Source organism: Cynoglossus semilaevis, chromosome 11 (assembly GCF_000523025.1).
Source record: "Cynoglossus semilaevis isolate Cse_v1.0 chromosome 11, Cse_v1.0, whole genome shotgun sequence".
NCBI classification, from domain to species: domain Eukaryota; kingdom Metazoa; phylum Chordata; class Actinopteri; order Pleuronectiformes; family Cynoglossidae; genus Cynoglossus; species Cynoglossus semilaevis.
Genome location: NC_024317.1, coordinates 9,954,230 through 9,976,245, shown reverse-complemented (window position 1 = coordinate 9,976,245; position 22,016 = coordinate 9,954,230). Strand labels below are relative to the sequence as shown.

Genomic DNA, 22,016 nt, shown 5'->3' with positions numbered 1-22,016 from the left:
AGCGCTCATTGTGCAGTGCTGCCTGTGTATGTGTTTTCGTCAAAGAGATTTTATATTTGTGAGTCTGCTCCAACCATTACACACCAGTGTTTTTTGCCCATCAGGGGCTCAGAGCAGGGAGTCTTCTTTTCTCACACGGCGAGCGAGCGAAAATGCATTACAGGCACTTTAACAGATAAAGAGAAAACAAACAGTTGGGTAACAGCCAGCTCCGACAGACAGCCAGCTCACCTTTTTAGAACTGAAGAATGCAGATAGCTTCAATGGGATTAGAGTCTGTTTGTGTTGCTCCATTAGGCATGCCACTGATCCCCATTAAGCAGATGTCTCTTTCAAATGGCAACAGTTAGTAAATTTGATGAGGAGAGCAAATGGACATTTTAATTTGATAGAGCTGTTTACATGCTTACATTAGTGGTCTTTGAGCAATTAAATAGTAATGAGTTCACCTATGTTGCCTGTATGTGTACATCAGAGAAAACATCTGTGGACATAAACTCGACTTTAGCTCATGGAGCCTTTCCTTTAACTGGCCATTTCACTGTGTGTATCTGTTATTTCTTGGGTTGATGCATTCATTTGACTTTGTTGGGCATGCATTCTTACTTCAAATTTTCTCTGACATTTTAACATTGTCAGTGAAGCCTATTCTGTAGCCTCAGAAATGATGGTTTTCGTATAATGTCTGGCTAAAAAAACACTAGATGGACTAGATGTAAGAGGATCAGGCTTGTTATCAGAGGATCAAGGTTGAAATCCTGTCTTAGCCAAGTGTGGTGTGTTGGGTAAGCACCAAGATTTTTGCTCCCTGAGTTCTTCTGAAGGGGATCACTACTCACTAGGAATGTTTTTTTATATTCTGTTCGTACAGTAAATGTACAATATCAACAACTGACTGTTTTTCTGTCACATCTTCTCTTTCACTTCAAGCTGTTTTTTCAGGCGTCACCACAATGGACTGTTGTCCTACAAAACTCAAATGATCTAGAAATCATAGGAAATTTGCAAAAACAGTCCTCTCAGCTAACTCTGGAGTTTTAAAAATGTCTTATTTATTTGATATAACAGTTAGCAAAACCTGTTTCATCCCTTTTTTTATAAACCAACATTTTTTTGCATCTAATTTCACAAATCTGTGTTCACGTGCAGCTGTATCGTTCAACGCCATTTTTTTGCATCTAATTTCACAAATCACAGATTCACATGCAGCTGTATCGTTCAACGATGGTGAGAAGGAGCAGCTGAGGAAATTCACCAACCGCTCCTTTCTGCTGGACAAGACGTCTCGTTACCAAGCGTGGCTCGGCCTGGTCGACATACTGCTGGCTTATTGCTACGAAGCGCGCTCCACTGAGGGAGAGCACAATGTGAGTGAGTGTCTGTGTGCGGAGGAGACCCCTCACAGGCAGCAATCCTTAGATGACAAAGCCCTCTATCTCCAAATCCTTTAGGCCCCTTCCATTTCATTCAGAACCTTAAGAGATAACCGTCAGATCAGAGAGCTCAGTTTATGTCCCTCTGTCTTTTCTGCAACTTAGCTGACCCAGTAGCTGTGGACGGGCAGGATAAGATGGGCTGACATCTTTGATAAACATTTATGGCCTGAATGCTTGAAAACAATCATAAAAATATTGAATAAAGTAGTGTTCAAATTTAACACCAGCTTTGACAAAAAAGGTTTAAATTTGAATGCATTCCCCTTCATTTTATATTATGACATTTAACTGTCATTCTTGAAGTTAACAACCTAATAACTACTCATTTTTTTAACTTTTTTTATCTAATGGTGATCATCTCTTTTGCAGGTCGAGTCACCGTGGACAATCAGAAAGCTGAGTGGGACTCTGTGCTGGCTGGAGGTGAGTTGGTTTCATGGACTGTCACATTATCAACCTGGAGAGAAATGTTTTTTCAGCTGTAGTTCATAGCTCGTTGATGCCAGTCAACTTGTTACTGAATTAAAAATAAAAAACATTTCTTCATACATAGTGATTAGTGCAAGCTTGTTTTCTGCTCGTATCATAAATAGCTTTTTCTCTGTAACTCTTTCACTAATGTCTGTTAAATACAAGTCTGGCTTTTGCCTCATATAAATTGCGTATAATCCCTTGCCTGTTATTGAGGATAAATCCTTCATGTTTTTTAGTGCCTGAAATGCACTGTTGCAAAAAGTTAAAATACAAACTGTTCTTTTTCAAAAGGTGTTTAGTTTAGCGCTGCATTGGTTTGAGTGTTTAATGGCTTCTGGCGTCTTTAAAGCAGCATTAGCGACTCCATCAGATTTGATTTTTCTTCACTTCTTTCCTTTCTGTCCCAATTAAGTGAGACATTTGTACACAAAGTTCTTGCTTCAGTCAGCCTCCATTTCAACTTTTTTTTTTTCATTTTCCACACATTTCCACTCACCCGTCCTTTACATATTTCCTCTGGTTTCGTCATCAAGATAGAAACCACTGAAGCATTTCTTAGTGCAGGTGCTTGTGAACAGATGGAGCTGGTTTTCAGAGTGTAGCAGATGTGAATTCAAAACATATGTCAGTACATCTTTATAACACTCTCCTGAAAAAGTAGAGACAGAAGTGGTGCTGTGCTCATCCTAAACACAGACGCTGCACCATTGCTTCCTAATGAAACATGTAAAATATTTTTTATGCTTTAGTTATGGATAGATGCTTATTTGTCTGGACCACAGAAATCTGATCCTGTAGATGGTTTCTGTTAATGGTCGTTTTTCTCATCAGGAATCCTGGTTAGTTAGTCTGTCTCTCCGCTTCCTAATGAAACATGTAAAATATTTACATTTTTTTTAGAACATTTTCGGTGTTTTACTTGTTAAACAGACGTAATCAGATAACTTTATACTTGGCTGGATGTAGTCTTTGGAAAATTGTTAATGTATTTTCTGATAAGCCATTTCATCTCTTTTCTGTCTTGTTCTTACGCCAACATACACAGATGTCTATCTGGGATGTGTTTTCATGCATCGTTTTTTTTCAGGTTCTCTTATTCCCTCTCAAAGTCTGAGGGGATGTAAATTAGGGATTGTTTTGTAAGCTGCGTTTTGGCTGTTCTTACTTTTCATCCTCAGTTCCAAAATGTTTTCATTATGGGTGTAACAGAGAAAATAAACTTCAGACTGCCAGAAATGAATAAAGAAAGCTTTAGTAAAGGCAGCCTGAACACAGCTTACCTCCTCTGAACATGAGGCGAAAAAGACTGGTTTAAGAACTAAACCAAAGATATTTTGGACTTTGTTAATACGATGACATGGTCACAGGTTGACACTGATTAAATATATTTAAGTTTATATCACAAGTTTACTTGTGTAATGAAAGTGTGCAAAAATGAAATGAACAGCTCAGGCCATTTAACAAGCCTGAAATTTGATCTCCAGGGAGTTGTCACTTGTTGGACTTGGCACATCACCCATGTAAAAGCAGGAACAGGTGTGTTCTAACACACAGAGTAAATAATAGATGGTGTGGGAGGGTAACTTTTGTATGCATTAGAAGTGAATCGTGCATTGAAAACACTATACATTTCAAATATAGCAGACATTACACGCCTTCTTGGCTGCAGTATTCAGTTTTACCCAAGTGTATATGAGCTATGTTACATTTCAGGGTCGTTAACAGAAAGTGAACCAACTTTCATTCCTTACCTGCACTGCAGTTAGTTCAGCTTAACAAACCTTTCATCGCTTCACACTGGCCGTATTTCATGGATGGAGTTTCCCTGGTCAGGCTGTATCATTCCTAAATCACAGTGACTATTACACTTTCACATTCCACACGTTGACTATAAAATTGCCACAGGGAGTTCAGTCATTAACTCTGTAAGAGGAGAAACTGTAAAGAGCAGAAAGCTCCTTTTTCATCCTGGATGAGCAGAGACATGGACAACATTTTAGTTAGTTGCTTTGGTATTATTTCTATGTATATATGTATCTATGTGTACGTGCATATACAGTATGGATATATGTATATTGATATACATATATACATGAATAAATATATATATGTGTGTGCTCATTCAATCATAGTATGATGAAAGACTAGATGATGAAAAAGGGAAAAAAAAAAAAACATCAGAATCAGCCCAGGTGTCAGTGCATCCCTACCTGTAATGATAATAAAAGTAAGTTATGGTCCAGGTAGTTTGAATACATTGTAATGAATCAGGTTTCACCTACACAACCGTGCTTTACTTGTGAACTATAGACACAGTTATAAAAGCCTTTGAACATTACAGTGCAGTTTCCCACATTCACTTCTAGATGATATTGATGATGATATTGACTGCGACCTGATTATGAGCTGTGAATGTAATTACTTTTGGTAACAGTTGTGTTTTGTTTCACCATCACATCAGTCTCACAGCAGAAATCATTGATCATGCACTGCTGTTGTTGTTTCCGCTTAATTGTTCACAGCTTGCAAGCATCCTGTTTACTTTATTGTTCTCATACACGTCTTCAGTGTTTCAGGGTTGGAAGATTACCATTGTTCATAGTAATAAATTCTATAATTGTACTAAGAAGACAAAACTGTCTGATTTCACCGTGTGGATTATCCTGGGCCACCGTTGTTGGTGTTTTGGAATTTCAACTCCGTGTGCAAAAGATGATGAAAAAGGGAGCTACCTTGTCTTTTTTTGTACCAATGATTTACAATAAAATGTTTCTGGCAACAAAAAAGTCAGGTAAAGTACTAAGAATATATTTTGTTAGGAGAGCAATTCTAATAATCTTTCTCGATTATATTATATGCTCAATTGAAAACAGTGGAACATTTATAATAGTAGCTGCTGTAACTGTAAATTGCATGCATTTTAAAACATAAAATATACTACAATTCTAATTGTGGTTTGCACATGTAGCTGTATTCTTGACATATAGTATGCAGTAAGTACATCTAATATCATACATTTCTTAAAATGATCAGTTAAAGTAAGAGGCCCAATGCCTTCTTTAGTTCCTCCTTCTTGACCTTGACCTAACTGTGAGAAGAAGCACTTGTTTGTTGCTGTATTCTAGTCACAGTAGAGTGAGGATTGACATCCACCTGCTTGGCAATGAGTCACTGCAGAACCTATCAACCCTTATTGACAGGCCGCCTCGACCACCCCGTCTCACCCTTCCTCCCCTTCCTCCCCCTTGACTTGTCTTCTCGTTTGGTTTTTGCTCCACAGTGGATTCCTGTGTCTTTGTTGGTCTGTATGTCAGGCTGATATCCGCTCTGCTTCATTCTCCCTCTGTACAACCTCCTCTTTATTCTGTCACTAACTGCATTTCTCGCCTCACTTATACCCAACTTTCTCCTTCCCCCTTCGATCCAGTCACCCCCCCGACCCCCCCTTCTCCATCTGCTCTATGTTTACTTGTCCTCAGTTGACTGCACTGGTGTGACTGAAGGTCCCCACTACCCTTCTACCCAACAGCACTAGCAGCAGCAGCAGACCTTATTTACACTACTACAGAAAGAGCTCAAGGGAGTGCACAATCCCCTCAGACACACAGACTGACACACACACTCACACACACACAAGCCCACAAACACATCTTTAACTAACCAGGAAGAAAAGAATAAATGAGGGGTAAAAAAAAATCTGTTTTTGTCTCCAGGCTGTGTGTCCATTAGTGCAGAGAAAATCAGAGAGCGCAGGCAGTGATTAAAGGCAAGCAACAACTAATTGGCCTGGGCTGTAGAGGTGTTTTAAAGCTGTGAGCTCCTGTTTTGCCAGCTCCGTAATTGAGGGTTTGTTGAGCGTAATTAAAGCAACAAACAACTGTCATGTACTCCAACGGCAGCCAGAATTCAGAATCCTTGTTACAAACAAAAAAAAAGAATTATAATTAAATTATCATTAGTCATCCTTCCAATTTGTATTATCTGTGCATACGTATGCATTGTAGTGGTACGTGGATTTATCCGGAACCGTATAATTGTATGTATATGTTTATACACGTGACACAAAATGTTTTTCTAGATTATAAGCTTGGTGACATGTCATGTCTCGTACCAAATAGTTAGTTACCCTGTGTATTTGTCTTCTACAGACATACTGCTCCGTACAGGAAGTCCTGGTGTCTTTTGGGCGTAGGGTGTTGTGTTACCCCCTCTACAGACACTTTGGATTGGTCTCTGCAGCAGTGACTGACACAGCTACTATTTTGCAGTCAGGTGAGTATCACCGGAAGATGTCTAACTTGAACATTAGTAAAACAAAGCTGAAAGGAACATTTGCAAAATGCAGAACTACTTGTCGTCACGCCGACACTTCACCAACTCAGTGCTATAAAAATATTTCATTTTTATATACTTTCAAGGTTTTTTTCTCTCTTTCCTTTTTGCTCACACTTGTGAAAGCCTAATCAAACCTTTAGTGTTGAATAATTTCATTCCACTGTTAGTGTAAACTAAGTCGTTGCTAATTAGAGTCTGCTGTCTGTACAGAAAAAATGGAATGTGCTTAGATTGTAAAACAGCCTTTTGGAAGAGAAGAAGAAAACAGTCAGTGCATCCTGATACATTTAAGGCAAAATTGCTCCAACGAAGCAGGAGACTCGTGTCCCTCCATGGCAGTGGAATAAAGATTAGTCATGAACGAGCTATTGACTTGGATATGCTGAAGTGATCTTTAACTCAAAAGCCCCAGTGATCTGATAAAACTTTGCAGCGTAAACACGTTCAGGGTATGTTATGGCTCCGATTATCTTTCATGTGATTACTTGAATGCTGTTAAATTGAGGCAAATTTAAGGCGGTTTTAGCTGCAGATTAGCCTTTCTGCACATTGTTAAATCGGAAGATAAGTTAGTGGAGCAGAAAATCCAGAGAATCCAACCACATGCACCAATTCCCCTGATGTTTTTTCTTCAACAATATAAATAGACCTGTTTTCCAAAAGACATTTTCTTGTTTGTTATATTTTAACTGATCCTGTGAAACTGCGCAGTTTTGACATCATCATGATTAGAAATGATGAGCTATTTGTACAGTGAGGGAAAAAAAGCTTATTAGATCATGATCATTTTCCCACCGTTAACCTCCAACTTCTAGACCAATTAAAAATATTGGCATCGTGAGTGTCTTAATGAACTGTAAACCTGTAGTTTTTTCTGCCTGTGTGCATTTGTAAGTGGCTTTTTCCCTCGGCCATATTAACGTCAATAATGAGTCGGCCTAATGGGAATGCATGTGTTTAGTTTGTAACACTTGACATAAGTGGCTGTGAAAGCAAACAATTACAGAAATGAGTAAAACAAAGTCATTATGGGCAGCACACAGGTTAAGACCTCGGAGGGAATTCAATCTGGAGGTAAATATTTGAACAGGGCTCCTGCACGGTGGTGAAGTATTCTTAAGGAGTACCTTCACCTGCCTTGTGTGACTCTGTTAGGTAGGAGCCACCAGAGTGTGTGAGAACTTAGAAACTGTTTTTTATATATATATATAAATTCTAAGGTCTGAGATCATATCCAGAATTTACATTTTGAGTCTTGACTTTACCCCAATTTCCTCATTAACCTTAGACTTTTATGGTGCATCCAACCCTATATGTATGAGGATAGTCGCACATGGAGGAATATCTGACATATTGTATGGAAACTGCATAATCCTGCCGTAATCCAGCTACTGAAAACACAAATAAGAAAAATGACCTCTGCCACAGCTGCATACGGTTTATTTACTTAATTCCTCAATTCCTCTTCTCTCTGTCTATAAGCTAAAAAAACAGGATTATTACTTCTTTAGGCGCTTTTAAAAAAGCAAGCAAAGAGAAATCATATAATTAAATATTTGACTCCTTTGAGAGATACGGTCTGTGCACAGAATAGACCCATTTCTCTGTGAGGCAGTAATTTCAATTTTCATCAGTTTAAAATAAATCCTCTCCCAGGGATGCTGTTTTTAAAACTCCCATGGTTACCCTCTGAACAAGTACTTCGAAGATTATTCCTTAGTTTACAAAGAAAAACAAACATCATTTAAATAAATGGAAAGTGTGATTCATATCCTTGACTCAGCCAGAAATCTTTTTTGTTTTATTGTAGTGTAGCCATAGAGACGTGTGTATCAGAACTGTCCATCAATCTATTATGATAGTAGCCAAATGAGTCCAGGCTGTTTGGGCCATAAATGCTGGTGCTAATTCAAATTCCAGCTGGAAGTAGTTGGATTGATGTGTGGGATTTATGATACAAAATGCAGTCAGTATGTGTGTGTGTGTGTGCGTGTGTGTGTGTGTGCATTGTATTCAGTAAACACCTGTTAGGACACATCCCTCAAGGTTCTTGAAAAGCTCTTCAGTGTTTGTTTTAGTTGTTGAACTGTGTTATAATTTATTTGTCAAAATGAACAATTCTAAGGTGACAGTAAACATCTCTATCAACAAACCCTAATTTGAATCCAGTGTAAGATGTTTAGTAGTTTCACAGATGCATCTAATGCTGTGTTTTTCTTGTATCAAGTCATTTAAAATGGGTAGAAAAAAAGATCCTGACCAAAGAAAGAAGTCACAGCTGATGCAGTTGCTAATGAAGTTGGAATCTCTCACAGTTCCATGACTTAATCCAGCCACAAGGTCTTTGTCTGAGCAATTTTAAAGATTTAACTGGCCTAATGTTTCAACACTTTTTAGCACTTTTAACATTGATGCTCATTATATTATTGGACATTACATTACTGGTGATGAAGCAAGGTGAGGAAAAAACTGCTGAGCCTGTGCTTCATTGCAAAGAGGTCAGTTCAAAAGGTCATGACAGTGGTTTTCTAGGATTCTGAAAGAATAATTTGAATAGACTTTCTCATAGGACAGAGAACAGTTACTGCTAGTTATGATTGAGGATTTAGTTTTGCTAAAGCTGAAGACTACATTGGCAAAAAAAGAAACAAAATTGCTCTGAAAAACTTTGCTCCATCATGATAAGTCACAGATACAGACACGTAGGAATGATAGACCAATACCAATATGGGTTTAGTGTCTTGTTGCTCTCATTGGTAGTTGTTTACCGTTTGGAAGTACCGTAACAAAAATTGTTGAGAACTAACATTCAAGACTGAAAGGGATACATACAGTGCTGACTTCCTCACTTGACCTCTTTCCTATCAATCAGACGAGGAACATTGCTCATACTTGCTGGCATTTTCCCAAGAATCCCACAGTTTATCCAGGGCAGAGACTGGAATTGTACTGTTCTTCTAACAACTTTACCATGAAAAAGTCAACATTTTTAAGAGTGTGTGTTATTCTTTCCCAAATGAGCCAAGTCCTTCCAAGTCTTTCAGGGCAGAGTTCCCTGCATCCAATCCCTTACTTAAACAAGAACCAAATGTTTGCTTTAGGTTTTCCTTGCTTCAAGTGCGCAGTTTATTTTAATTGCCCTGGAATGTCTCTGGACAACGCCAGCAAACTCTTCAGTGTTGGAGAGAGAGGCATTTTTGTCTTGCCCTCAGTCGATTATTGGTCACATCTCTGGGTTATTTATATGTCTGACTGCAGGGAGAAGGGATGTGGGAAGTTTGGGAAAAGTCATTTTTCAGAATAACAAATTAAGATTCAGTGCACGTGTGACACATTTGTGGTGTTAAGTGCTGGCTAGAATGTCTGCCAAAGCACAGGTGACGGCCATAAACCATGTTATGATTACACCTAGTAAACAAATGAATATCTGATGGTTGAGCTGTTTACTGTGAATTAGGCTAGAACGCCAGGCCGTGTTGTGTGTCATCAGTTACATAGTGAATAAATAGATGAAAACACACCAGGTTCCACAGAGGGCAACAATGGTAGGACTTGGCTCTTTATGCCAACAATTGTCCTTCACTCATAGACTATTAATAAAAGGTGGTCATACCCTGTTGGTCTTGTGTGTGAAGCAGTCTGGAAACATCTTTGTCGCGCTTGGTTTTGTGGGAGAAATAGTAATGAGGCTTTATTTATCTTTTTAAGGCTTGTGCTGGTCTGTGGTTTATTCTGCTTCAAGAGTATATTTTTATATATATTTTTATAAAACTAATTACATTTTTACACATTTATTCTCCACTCAAGTTACCAAAAATTACATCACCTCTGCACATTTTACACATTGGATATACCCAGGCTAGTACCTGCAGTAAAGACAGACAGATGCTGAAAAGTTTGATTAAACTGTTGTAACACTGGTGGTTGATTTGGTTTTGAGCTACAAAAACCGTCAACATATAAAAGGTATTCCAATAAAAAAAGTTTTTAGCTACAAATAAACATGTACATAAAACAGTATCTGAAAATCTTTTGGATATTTAACTGTTTGTATACCATTTATAGCTTATTTCTTTTACATTTGTTTACTGTCGGACACCATTGAATTACATGTGGGATTTTGGAGATGTTGCTCAAGGCACATACAGTTCAGAGTGAACTTAAAAACAAGTGTTTTTGGCATGAGATGCTGGTGTTTATTCAGTGGCTGAGGTAACATAGTGATCTGGTTCGTCCTCCTTCTGTCACATCATCACATTATGTTGCACAAGCGCAGAAGTATTACCTCAATCCAGGACATTTTAATCACATTACACAGACCAAACAAAACATACAGACTCAAATCTACAAGGCTTTCTTCAGGTCTTCTGCAGTGATGTGACACAAGCAAACATATTTAAGGAATTAAGAGGCTTTAGACTGAGCTGTACGACAGATGGGAGTCAATTACATACATCGCAGCCAGACTCTTCAAGTACAACAATGATGTTTTCACGAACTTTCAGAAGAATACTTTTACCAAACTGAATCATTGTTTGGTTTTGTTTTTTTTAAAGGTTAACTGAATCATTGTTTGGTTTTGTTTTTGTTTTTTTTAAAGGTAGTAGAAGTTTTAATGCTGATCAGTTAAAAACTTAGACCAGATTAGAAAAAGATCTCAAACTAGTTCCTGGAGTGCTGCATGGAGCCAGAGGGCAGTGGTTTACACACAGTTATTAGAGAGCTTGCAGCAGTTCTGAACACTATTGACATAACTTGACCTCCTATAAGAACAGTCTGATGGAGTTCTGTTTTCATTGACTACTGTGTCTCTATTGGACTGTTTTCATCCTTTGGGTCATATTTTAAATCGGCAGATTCTTTTTCTGTTTTAGTGCTGAATGTTGATGGTCTCTCAGTTATAACATCATGTCTATGGTGTGGGTACTAGGAGCCAGAGTAAATTGTCTTTATTTTGTCTCTTTATTGCTGATTGAGAATAACACTCTTGTGTATTTTTATTTATTTTTTCATTTTCCTGCTGTGATGTAATCCTGTACCCAGGAAAAGCCTGTGTCCTCAAATGCCTGCTGGATATTCACAAAGTCTTCAGAGAGAACGAGCCGGCCTACATATTGAATGATCTGTACATCACCGACTACTGCGTCTGGATTCAGAGGGTCAAGTGAGTTCATGCACACACATTTGCATTTTATGTGCACTCACCCCAGACAAACCTTCATCGACACAGAATTGCTGAACCTTTCAAACTGGTAGAAGAGGCACTCTGCCCTTATAACGCACCAGTGCTTTTTAGATGAGGCTTTTGTCACGGCTGCCAGTGGTGGATGCAGCTGCTCATCACTATGTGTCAAAACTAGTATTACCAAATCTAAAAAGAGCAAACTGCACTCTGCAGATTACCTACCCACAAACATTTACTCTGTCTGTGTGTGTGTGTGAGAGTGTGTGTGTGTGTGTGTGCTGTCATTGACAGTCTCTGTGCCTGTAACCCTTCACCAGGACTTTAGGCCAGTTCCACAAATCTGCAGTATTCTTCTGGATGATATGGATTTGATAGCTCTCCACTCCTCCAGGCACATCTACAATTACTTACACATTTCAAATGTGAGCCTGCAAGCACATTACTCAGTAATGAGCACTGTTTTACTCTTGGCCGCAGTTCAGCCTAGCGGTGTGCTCGTCTGGAAAAGTCCCAGTTGAAAAATGTGCGCCTGATGTTGTAGGCTCAGCGCCCAGATGCAGACACGATAAAAGGGCTGTGGGGATTTATTGCGCACCCCACCTCCACCACCTCTTCTCTCCCTTTACATTCTCATTTCTTCCTTTTCCCAAAGTACAAATCTTGAGTTATTTTCCTCCTGGAAGGGTGGACGTTGTGAATGCTGATAGTGAGATGCGGCTCAGGTCGGGTGTGATTTCCTGTCTCCTGATCTCACGGACCACAGAGAAGACACGCCCTTTGTTTTACTCTGTTCTCTTGTTAAGCTGTTGACAGGCTGACGGTCTGTCACCTCACTGGAAATCTCAATCAGTCTCCTGGCTGAGAGGCACTGGAGTTTCTGTCACTCATCTCTTTTCAGGCTGAACTACATTGTAGCCAAATGTCAGCTTGACCTTACACGTGTTCTCCCCGCTTCTCCCTGCATTGATCGTTAAAGGGATTAGTCTGAGATCACACACACCACTGACCTGTGACTGAAATGATGCATTTCACCATGTGGGCTTTGTTTCTTCCTCTCTGCAGTGGAACATAAATAAAGCTGGTGTTCAGACAAGATGATTATATATTTAAAAAAATGTGGAGTGAAATTAGTTTTGTTTTTTTAGTAATACACACTCACTTCTCAACTGATTTGCATGAACTAATCCACCACCAGATGGGAATTTGATCTCGAATGAACTCATTTGGTTGCAAAGCTATAAAAACGACTACGACAGTTTCTCTCAAATGAAAAAACAAAACAAAACTGATGTATTACTATATTGAAGAAGTGTAACCATAAATTGAGACTAGTATTTACAGATATTATAAATTAAGATAACATAGAAATTAGTCTTTTCCAAAGACTCATTTCTTTTTATGATTGAAAACATTTTAAAGTGTTACATTCATATAAAAAAAACAAAACAACTCTTACCACATTAAGACTCAGTGGACGTCCCAGTCACATTTCTCTGTAAGCTAAAACCAATAGTTTTCCCATAGGACTCTGTGGACAAGTGAGTGACTCAATCTTTAATGAAAAGTCTGGACAAAGTAAAAAAGAAAATGGTGGAACCATTGTACAGAATTGGCAGAGAACGTTTATATTCATTTAGTTTTATTTATAGACTAGCACAACAACGGAGTGGGCCAGCGTACAGCTTTAAAAGAACACAAAAAGATTTAACAGCCTCGTAATTTAGTACTTCCACAAAGGAAACCAATCAGTCAAACTCAAATTGCTCTTGTTGCCACCTTAAAGTAACAAAATGTGCTACTAATTACACCCTAGACATAGATTTTTATATCATTTATAGGTTGCTGTGAATTCAAACTGTGATTAAAACTTTACTTTACCTCCACAAAACAAACAGACAAAATTTGTTTTTTTTACTGTTGGCTTAAGAGATCTTCAAAAATATATGTCAATCAGTGTATCTGAAATGCACTACTGCTTAAAATGTAAATGACCCTGGAATTAAAGTGGTTACTATTAGAAAAAACTTTTTTAAAAATAATATCACGTTTGGCCTGACCATGGCATTAATGTACAGGCAACACACGGATTCTAATATTGACTGCACTTATTGCAACAATGTCAGCCGTCACATTGTTAAAAAACATTGGGATTAATGAAACCACTTCACTCATATTAAACCGCTTAACAGAGTGTTCAGGCGTAGGTTGGCTTTGGTGGTGTCAGTGTGGAGGTTCTGGCTCTGTAGAAATTATACAGTCTTCTCTTGTGGTTAGTGAAACTATTTCCTGATGTTTCAGTGTGATTTTAAAAGAGCATGGCAAAGGAAACACGGATTTCTGTTGTTTAGAACAAGCAGACTCACATCTTCTGTCAAAAGCGCCATTTGTTGTAACAGCCGCACTGTGTCTCTTGACGGGTATGATGACGGATGGAGTTGGCATCGTTTTGTTCCGTGTGAAATATTCCCCCGTGCAGGATTTGTCATCCTTAGCTAAGCGAGTCATATCAGGGAGCAGGCAGTTGAAGGAGATTTAATCTACTCCTCACTGCATCCCTGTATCTTGTCACTCTGACACCGCAGAGACAGACGTGATGAGCTTTGCATGATGGACACAGGGATTAATGGGTTTGTTGGCTGGAGCGTTGATTTATTTAGGCCTCTCGCTATCCCACGTGGAGTTCTCTTTCAGAAAGTTATTTTAACTGCCTTGGCATCAGTGTCAAATTTACAGCCCAATAAAGCCTTCAGTGTGATTTAAACCCCGGGGGCAAGGGCCACCCGGGATTTCTTTCACAGTTTAAAAAGTGACTCTATCCCTGCTCACTCAATTCAAAGGTGCAAACTCCCAAATGTTTTTTTTTTTTTGCTTGTCTGTGTCTCATTTGTGTGAACATTTTTTTTACCACCACTGTTATAACTCCGGCCTTGCCGCCCCATCCAATCCCATTTATCTCTGTATACATCGTTAGCATTGAGCTATATTCCAAAATAGTGTTGTAGCCTCCTTGGATTCTTGAAGGACCTCCAATGCCAAGACCCTTGAAAATTGTGTAGAAAGAAAATGCTCCCACCACCCCCCTCTCTTTCTCTCTCTCTCTCTCTCATAGTCTTTGTCTTCATTCTTTTTCTTAAGACTTGGAGGGAGGCCAACGTAGATTCATGGCAGCCACAACAGACAAAAGCTTCTAATCCCAGTGTTGTGTTACAGGGCCTTGGATAAACCAGAGGGGCTACAACTCTGTTTTTTTTTTAAAAACCACCCAACCACGTTTTTTAAATGGGTTAATTATATTCTACCAGGGAAAAGTATGGTAGCATTCAAGTGAAGTACTTTTGTGTTAGTTTGAAAAGGTGGGCTGGAGGGTAGGGGCAAATGAAGTATTTTGTTGTGAGGGAATAAGTTGCTGTGTTAATTTGTTTGTCTACACAATAACAAACTTTGACTTTGGACACACACACAATTTCTCAGTAATGGTGAGAAATGGCTGGGTCTCAATGTTTGTGTTTCTGATGGTTTGGAGCAGTGGTCGCCAACCCCCGGCAGCCGTTTATTGTCAGATTTATTCTAAACTGAATTTTAGAAATGATGCCATGTGACTTGGTTTGACGTCCTACCTTTTAGTCTAGTGCAAAATACACATACTCTCCATTGTCATTCTTTTAATGTGTGGATGAGTGTGTCAGCAGTAGCTGCAGCTCCAGTGAGTGGCAGTGTTGTGGGGCAGTAAGGTCAACTGTCAGGTCACTGTTTAACCTTTGACTGGTTTTCCAATGCCTTGAAAATGCCCTTGTGTTTGCTGGCAAGTTGTTAACACGCTGTAAAATGCTGTTCAGTTGACCACAGCGTGCCTGCTGGTAGGATTAAAAAACACACGGCTCTTATCACCTTCATCGTCCCACGAGCTTCTCAGCGCAGCCAGGTTTTTCATTTGACTTGTGCCAAGAGGCTTTTCATTGGAGATTTAAATTTGTTGTTATTTCTGGAATGTGATCCTTCTTGTGTGTAAGTAAGGTGGAAGCCAAGACTGGCGGGTTTTCTAAATCTCTTCTTGCCAACCACACAGCTGCTGTGACAGTGTTGTTTTTTTTTTCCTGATATGGACTTTAGTGGAAGCACCAGGCAGGGTTTTACTACTGTCAGTGGCCTGTCCCACTGAAAGCTGTAAGACAAATAAAGGAGCCACAGTATCTGATCTGTTAGCCTCTGCACGGAGGGAGATCCCAGAGACCCTGCTGAGGGGAACAATGACACAAATGTCTCCCAACTAACAGAGATAAAGAGTACAGATTTCCTCCCAGCGTGTTACCACACCAGAACGCACAAGATCATGTGAAACATCAACTTGAACTTGGGATTGGCCTCTCCATTTTTTACACTCAACAACAGTGAAGGGATTTCTCCGTCTTTGCAGCTTCACATGACTGTTTTTGGAGGAGAAGGAAGAGTAAAACACAGACTGAACAGCTACAGTGCTGGGACTAGACTGCCTAAGGAACAACATCTGTCGAAAAAAGTTTTAAACTGCCTGACAGTTCCAACTGAAGAATGACAACTGACTCAACTCAGTTTCAGCTTGTCATGCTCTAGTGTTAAAAAAAGGAAACTTTCAAGAAAGAAAACCTGAGGGCTTCGACATTTCAAGTAGAGACCAATCAACTGCTGTCACCTTTACAAATACTGCACTTTGACAAAACAAAAACACAAGCTGTGGCATTCCCAAGAAACTTTCTGCACGAATGTTACATCCACTACCATGGTCTGCAGCCAGACATTGATTTTTTTGTGCTTTCTAATTGTGTTTTTTACCAGGCAGCTGTAGAACTCTGGAATTTAGGTTTCTAGAAAGAAACTAGAGACTCAGAAATGTTTACGTTTACGTTGGAATCTTGGCCCTGATGCTCTAATAGAGTCCTTGGCAGCTCCTTGTTCAAGCCTAAATGTGACTGTGGGAATAAGGCCCTGGTAGAACACCTGCAGAACTGTTCATGTTCAACCCCTCGTTGGTTGTATAGGTCTGGTTTATATTTCTTGAATCACGCTGGCATCCAACGCCTCGACTCCGTCCAGTATTTAGTTAGATTGATGGATCCCATCCCCCCTGTCAGCTTTTATCCCACTCAGCCAGTCAGTTATGTAGTTTGTGAGTTACACTCGCTCACTTATATTACACAGATTTATACATCCGATGACGGGCTTCATCTGGAGATTGTTCAACAGCTCAGACATATTTAATGAGTTGTCTTTTTCACCGAACACGACTCTGATAAAAGAAATTTCTGACGGTGCTGAATACAAACAAACAAACACACACACACACACAAACACACATTTACATTTTTCGTTCACTGCTCTCAAGGACTCTGGCAGATGGAAGTGTCTTTGTCTCGCCAGAAGTTTTCCAACCTTGAAAACGCCACCCCTCCTCAGTTTAATGACTGCAAGCCACAACAGTGGTGTAGTAATGACTGGATTGTGTACAACACCCCCCCTCCCCCTCCCGGACAGAGTCTTTGTATTCACCGCAGGCTACGCTTCTCCCACCACCGAGCAAGGGAGGGGAGAGAAAACAAGCGGGCCCTTCCAATTCTAACTCAATAATGACTTCCCACGGGGGGAAAGGGAATACGGGCCAGTCTTTGAAGTGGCTGTGCTGCAGGAGGCTCTTCAGCCCCAGCCTTGATGCAGCAACTTCTCACGTGGATTTTATAGAGTCTTGAACCTGGACGGCCTGTGTGCAGCCTGCAGGAACCAGGATCATACATCTCCCTTTATCCCCTAGTCACTGTTTGAAGAAGCTATTAGTCACTGTTTGAATTATGCATGACTTGCAAACTCCGCTCTTACCTGCCATTTTCACTGTGTATCTACAGAATAGCTGGAGTTATTTGTCCAGGAGTTCAGTGTATTTTTTACAATATGATAATTTGCACGTGATGTTTGAATTGACTTGAGGAAAAATGCAGTCTTTGCATTTGATCTGAATTAAAGTTTAAATGTGATTCTAAACACGGAATGTAATATTATAAAAGACAGGCTAACTTTTCCATATACCTCATTAATAGGCATATTCTTTAATGCATGCACAGTGTGTGGCCCCAGCAATGACAGAGCAATACCAGAAGGGACGTGACTCAGCAGTCCTCCGAGATTGAACTGAAGGAATTGTCTGCCAGAAGGCATGAGCATGATCTCATTTAAATGCACGATATGAAGCACAAAGAGCCGTGAAGCTGACTGAGTTCATAGACACCTGAAAAAAAGAAATGTCTGTCCTTGTGCAGACTGAATGTGTTTTTGTCATGCAGGAAAAAGAGATTTGTTTTATTTTATTCAAGGAGCAAGGATCTGTCATATTGTGCAGAGTGAACTCTGTTAACAAAGGTTTCTGTGACATTTGACTTGTGGCTTAAACTCTTTATACAAGAGTATGTTTGTTTAAAAGAGAAAAAATAATTATAATATTCTATAATGTCTTAGGGCACATGTGTCAACCTCAAGGCCCGGGGGCCAAATACGGCCCGCCAAGTTATCTTTAGTGGCCCGCGGGAGCTTAAAAATCATTTAATACTTTAGAGTTTCTTTTTATCAGTTAAAACATTATTATTACGTTATGGAGTAGTTACATCTATACTGTACAGTCTTCCGTTTATGAGCCGCCAGTGAAAATGAGTTTACACCCCTGCCTTAAGGGAAACCCCAATTACATTACAGAAAAAAAAAATCGATATAGATTGAGTATCGGTATTTTCTTGCTGTAGGATCTGTTCACACTCTCCGTCCTGAGGTCTAAAATGAATACACAGCCTCCACACACTCCTTCCATGAACACTTGTGCTCCAGAATAGGGTCTCATTAGGGACAACACAGTAATGAAGAGCCATCGTGGTGCTCAGCGGTGGGTTAATTTGGGCAAGAGAGGGTCAGAGGAGCAGTGTATGAAAATGTAAATGGCAGCCAGAGAGAAGCCTAGCCACACATACAACCCCCCCCCCCCGCATAAACGCACACCAGCATCGCACATACTTTTAATCCCAACCTGAATAAGCATGGTCTGAATGGCGGTGACCCCCAAAGGTCAGCTCGTAATCACCACAGCAATGAAGGCGGCACATGAGCTCTGGCAGCACAGAGGGACGAACAGCAACCACTTATGTTTTTGTCAGCCTGGCAGGGATTCCTAGTGTGAATAATGTGAAAACAGGGGCCTCCAAACAAGGAGGGCCCTGTGGGAGGACATTCATTAGTAATAAAACACCTCCCTCTCTTACAGGACTCTGTGGTGTCTTCTGTGGTGACACAGCCACTGGGTTGTTGGATGTAGTGATGAGTTCTACTCATCCGGAGTTTTAGTGACATTTTCGCTGAGGCTGTTGTTTGCAGCCATTCTCTGGCTGAAAATGAATGGACTGTCACAGAGTTGAACCTCGTAGCTAATGGTCTGTGACCCCTCAGTGTCAATAACTCTGCTTCTCAGTGCAGGTTTAGAACATGTACCAATAAAAAAACATGGAATGTGGAATATGAGGAAAATAGTCAAATGTCCTGGAAATTTATTCAATCAATTTTAATCTTTTTTTATAACTTTTATAAACTAAGTTTAAATTCCAAATCCAAATTTTCTTTTCCCCTGATGTCCACAAGATACATCTCTGCCCTAGCACAGCCTCTGTCTGTTGGTGTGGTCTGTCATGAACATGAAAGTGTGAGTGTGCATGTGTAGACTGTGGTCAAGGAGGTGTGTGCCCCCCCACCCCCACCCCCGGCTCCGCTCTTGAGAATCCATTATTTAAACCTCCACATTTCCATGTTTCATTGAGTCCCTCTGCTCACAAATTAGGCTCTATTTAAAATTCAGATGAAAAAGGGTTTTTGCTAATGGCTATTAGATTCACAGATGGTTATCCCGTGGCCATGTCTTCAATACAAAGAGCCAGGCAGTTATTAGAAAAGATATTTTATTCCTCTTACACAGCTGTAGCCGGGGTTTTCATTAAACGACTCAATTTTTCCTTTTCTCTCGCTTCCTCCTCTCAGGTCAAAAAAGTTGACAGCTTTTGCTGCAATGTTAAAAACAGCTCCTCTGCACAAAAAAGACTTGAAGCTGGAGCTGGTGGAACTGGAGGAGGCGGCAGCTCTGGTGGTGGAGGAAACGAAGGCAAAAGAGCAGGGACCATCTGAGAGCGCTCCATTATCCAACGGTGACAGCAGTGATGACAGCAGCGACAGCAGCAGCAGCAGCGACAGCAGCAGCAGCAGCAGTGACAGCAGCAGCAGCAGCAGCGGCTCATCTTATGAGAGCGAGGAGTCAGAGGCTGAAGAGTGTGCTGAATCAGGAAGGGGAGGAGGAGGAGGGAAGACTTTTAAGGACAGCCCTCCACTTCCCCAACCCACGTCCGCTGCCTCTCCCATCCCCCGGGAACCAACAAGCACTCTCAGCTTAGCAGCGGAGAAAGTGGACACCCTCCCCTCGGCTTCTGGAGACACCAGACTTCTCATCCAGGAGCTGGGTGAGCATTTGGCTGACGAGCTGCAAATCTCTGAGGACTCCAGCGGAGGCACAGAGGGGAGACGGTGTTCCCAGCTGAGCAGCGTTGAAGCAAAGAGGAAACCAACATCTGCAAGTAGCAGCAGTGGGACTTTGTTAGAGCCCGGTCCGTACAGGAATCCTCTGCTCATCGTACGAACACCAGAGGATGAGGAGGAAAATGACTTCATTCAACGGATGTAATATGGAAAAATCTGCTGGATTAATGGCTGGACCGGTGGGGATTTAAATCATTTGCTAAACAAGATGTTTCAACTTGGTTCCACTGGATCATCATCCACCTTCAGTTTAGTTACGTTTTCATTTAAAGCCTTAACTGATTTTTTTATATTTACAGCACAGTTTAGTATTTTCAATTATAGTATAGAATATAAGACTATGAACATGATTCTCACTTCTTTAACTTCTCACCTACGATAATAATAAAGCCACAATCGCCCCTATAGTAATTATAGCTGCATATTCTTTTAACTGTTTACTCCAAATGTCATTCATCTGAGTATAATACCTTGTTTTCCTGTCGGTGTTTTATAAATAAACAGGATTGTCAGAAACATTTGTCAGTGTTCGTCGTTCGCCGTACATCAATCATTCGTGGATTTAGAGCAGCGACTCCTCTCCTGATGAAAAAAGTGTAAAAAGTACTAACTCCTTTCTAAAAACCAGCGATTGAGTGAAGGGGAAAAAGACTTTGAACAGGAGCGGCCGAGGACCCAGACGTGATTGATTCTTCTGCCGTGAGTGGAGGAGCTCAGACGACGGTGCTCAATATCGTGAGCCTCGTCGAGCAGACGGCAGAGCACAAACAAGGCAGCACATGTCAGGCAGATAGATGAGGGCTTTGAAGGAGAGGCAGCGGCACGGCAGCTGTTTGTTTTAGAGATAAGAGCACCCTGGGACTCCAGGCTGCTTAGAGGGAGAGAGAGAGAGAAGAGCAAAAGACCAACAGAGGAAGAAAAAACACTGAGACCAGAGTGTAGGCTGGATGTGGAGAAGCAAAGAAAACTGCAAACGAAGAGAGGCTTGTGCTTGAGATCACAATATTCTTGGCTATCATGATCACAACATTGAAATTGTGTTGATTATGGTGGAATTTCCTGATTGGGATTACAACACGTGGAAAGAAAAGTCGACATGTTGAACATGCTGTTTAACTCACTATAGTCTTGATCTTTTGGGGTTTTTTTTATAACACACCAATTTTGTATTGGAAAAATTCCAACACTTACTATGTAATGAAATACAATGATATTCAGGTTTCAATATAATGTAAAACCTTAGCTTGTTTAGTTGAAATTGATGCTGATATACTTGCAGGAATTGATGAAAGACAGACATACAAGGTAGAGTATTAAATATTTAAAAATAATCCCGTTTAATCCAGTTATATATGTTATTTGTCAGCCATTCCACAAGAGCAAACACCTTTCCCCGTAAAGGACATGTTGAATTAGCAGAGTCAGTGGTTCCCTGTGATCCCTCCGGGCCGCCACAAGTGAAAGCAGAGACTGATCAAACACAGACAGTGTTGCCTGGAGCTGCTCCGGGGCAGTTTCATGCCGCGCTGCATGGAGGCAGCTGGTGGTGATGATGACTGCTTAGACAGCCAGTGTCTGCACTATTGTGTTGCCCAGATTGATGTTGTTCTAAGGCACCTCCCAAGAAGAGCCAGCTTCCTTACATCACACCCTTGGGAGGAAGCATCATCGCTGCTGTGATGGAAATGACTTATGCTGCGATGGCCGGCCCATTTAAAACCTCCTCCGTTCTGGGGACACCAGTGTGAGTTCAGCCCCCACAGGCGCTGCTTCCCTCAGGCCCGCTGTGGTTTCACATTGATTAAGTGACACTGGGCTCCATTGCCGTTTTTCATCTTAAAGTGGCCTCCGTATTCCTCCATTAGCTCAGCCATCTTGAAGTCTGACCGGGGGCTCGGCGACTCCCTCGGTTCTTTCTTTGATTAATTCTCCCTCCAGCTGACAAGAGACGAGGCTGCGTATTAATGAACATGACAGATAAATTATACTAGACAGCAGTT

General features: G+C 40.6%; 1 protein-coding gene across 4 annotated transcripts in view; it reads left to right on the top strand.

Annotated features, from left to right (window-relative positions):
* The window catches only part of shq1 (SHQ1, H/ACA ribonucleoprotein assembly factor), a 29,036-nt gene extending 8,504 nt beyond the window's left edge, over positions 1–20,532 (top strand). For 3 of the 4 annotated variants that reach the window (XM_008320447.3, XM_008320448.2, XM_008320446.3), the window contains exons 8-12: positions 1,198–1,367; positions 1,806–1,859; positions 6,059–6,182; positions 11,289–11,409; positions 19,468–20,532. In XM_008320447.3, the coding sequence (XP_008318669.1) occupies positions 1,198–1,367; positions 1,806–1,859; positions 6,059–6,182; positions 11,289–11,409; positions 19,468–20,161 (1,163 nt within the window). In that variant the 3' untranslated portion in view covers positions 20,162–20,532. The remainder of the gene's footprint in view (positions 1–1,197; positions 1,368–1,805; positions 1,860–6,058; positions 6,183–11,288; positions 11,410–19,467) is intronic. The other variant, XM_017036369.2, reaches the window with a different exon arrangement.
* Positions 20,533–22,016: the final 1,484 nt, after the last annotated feature.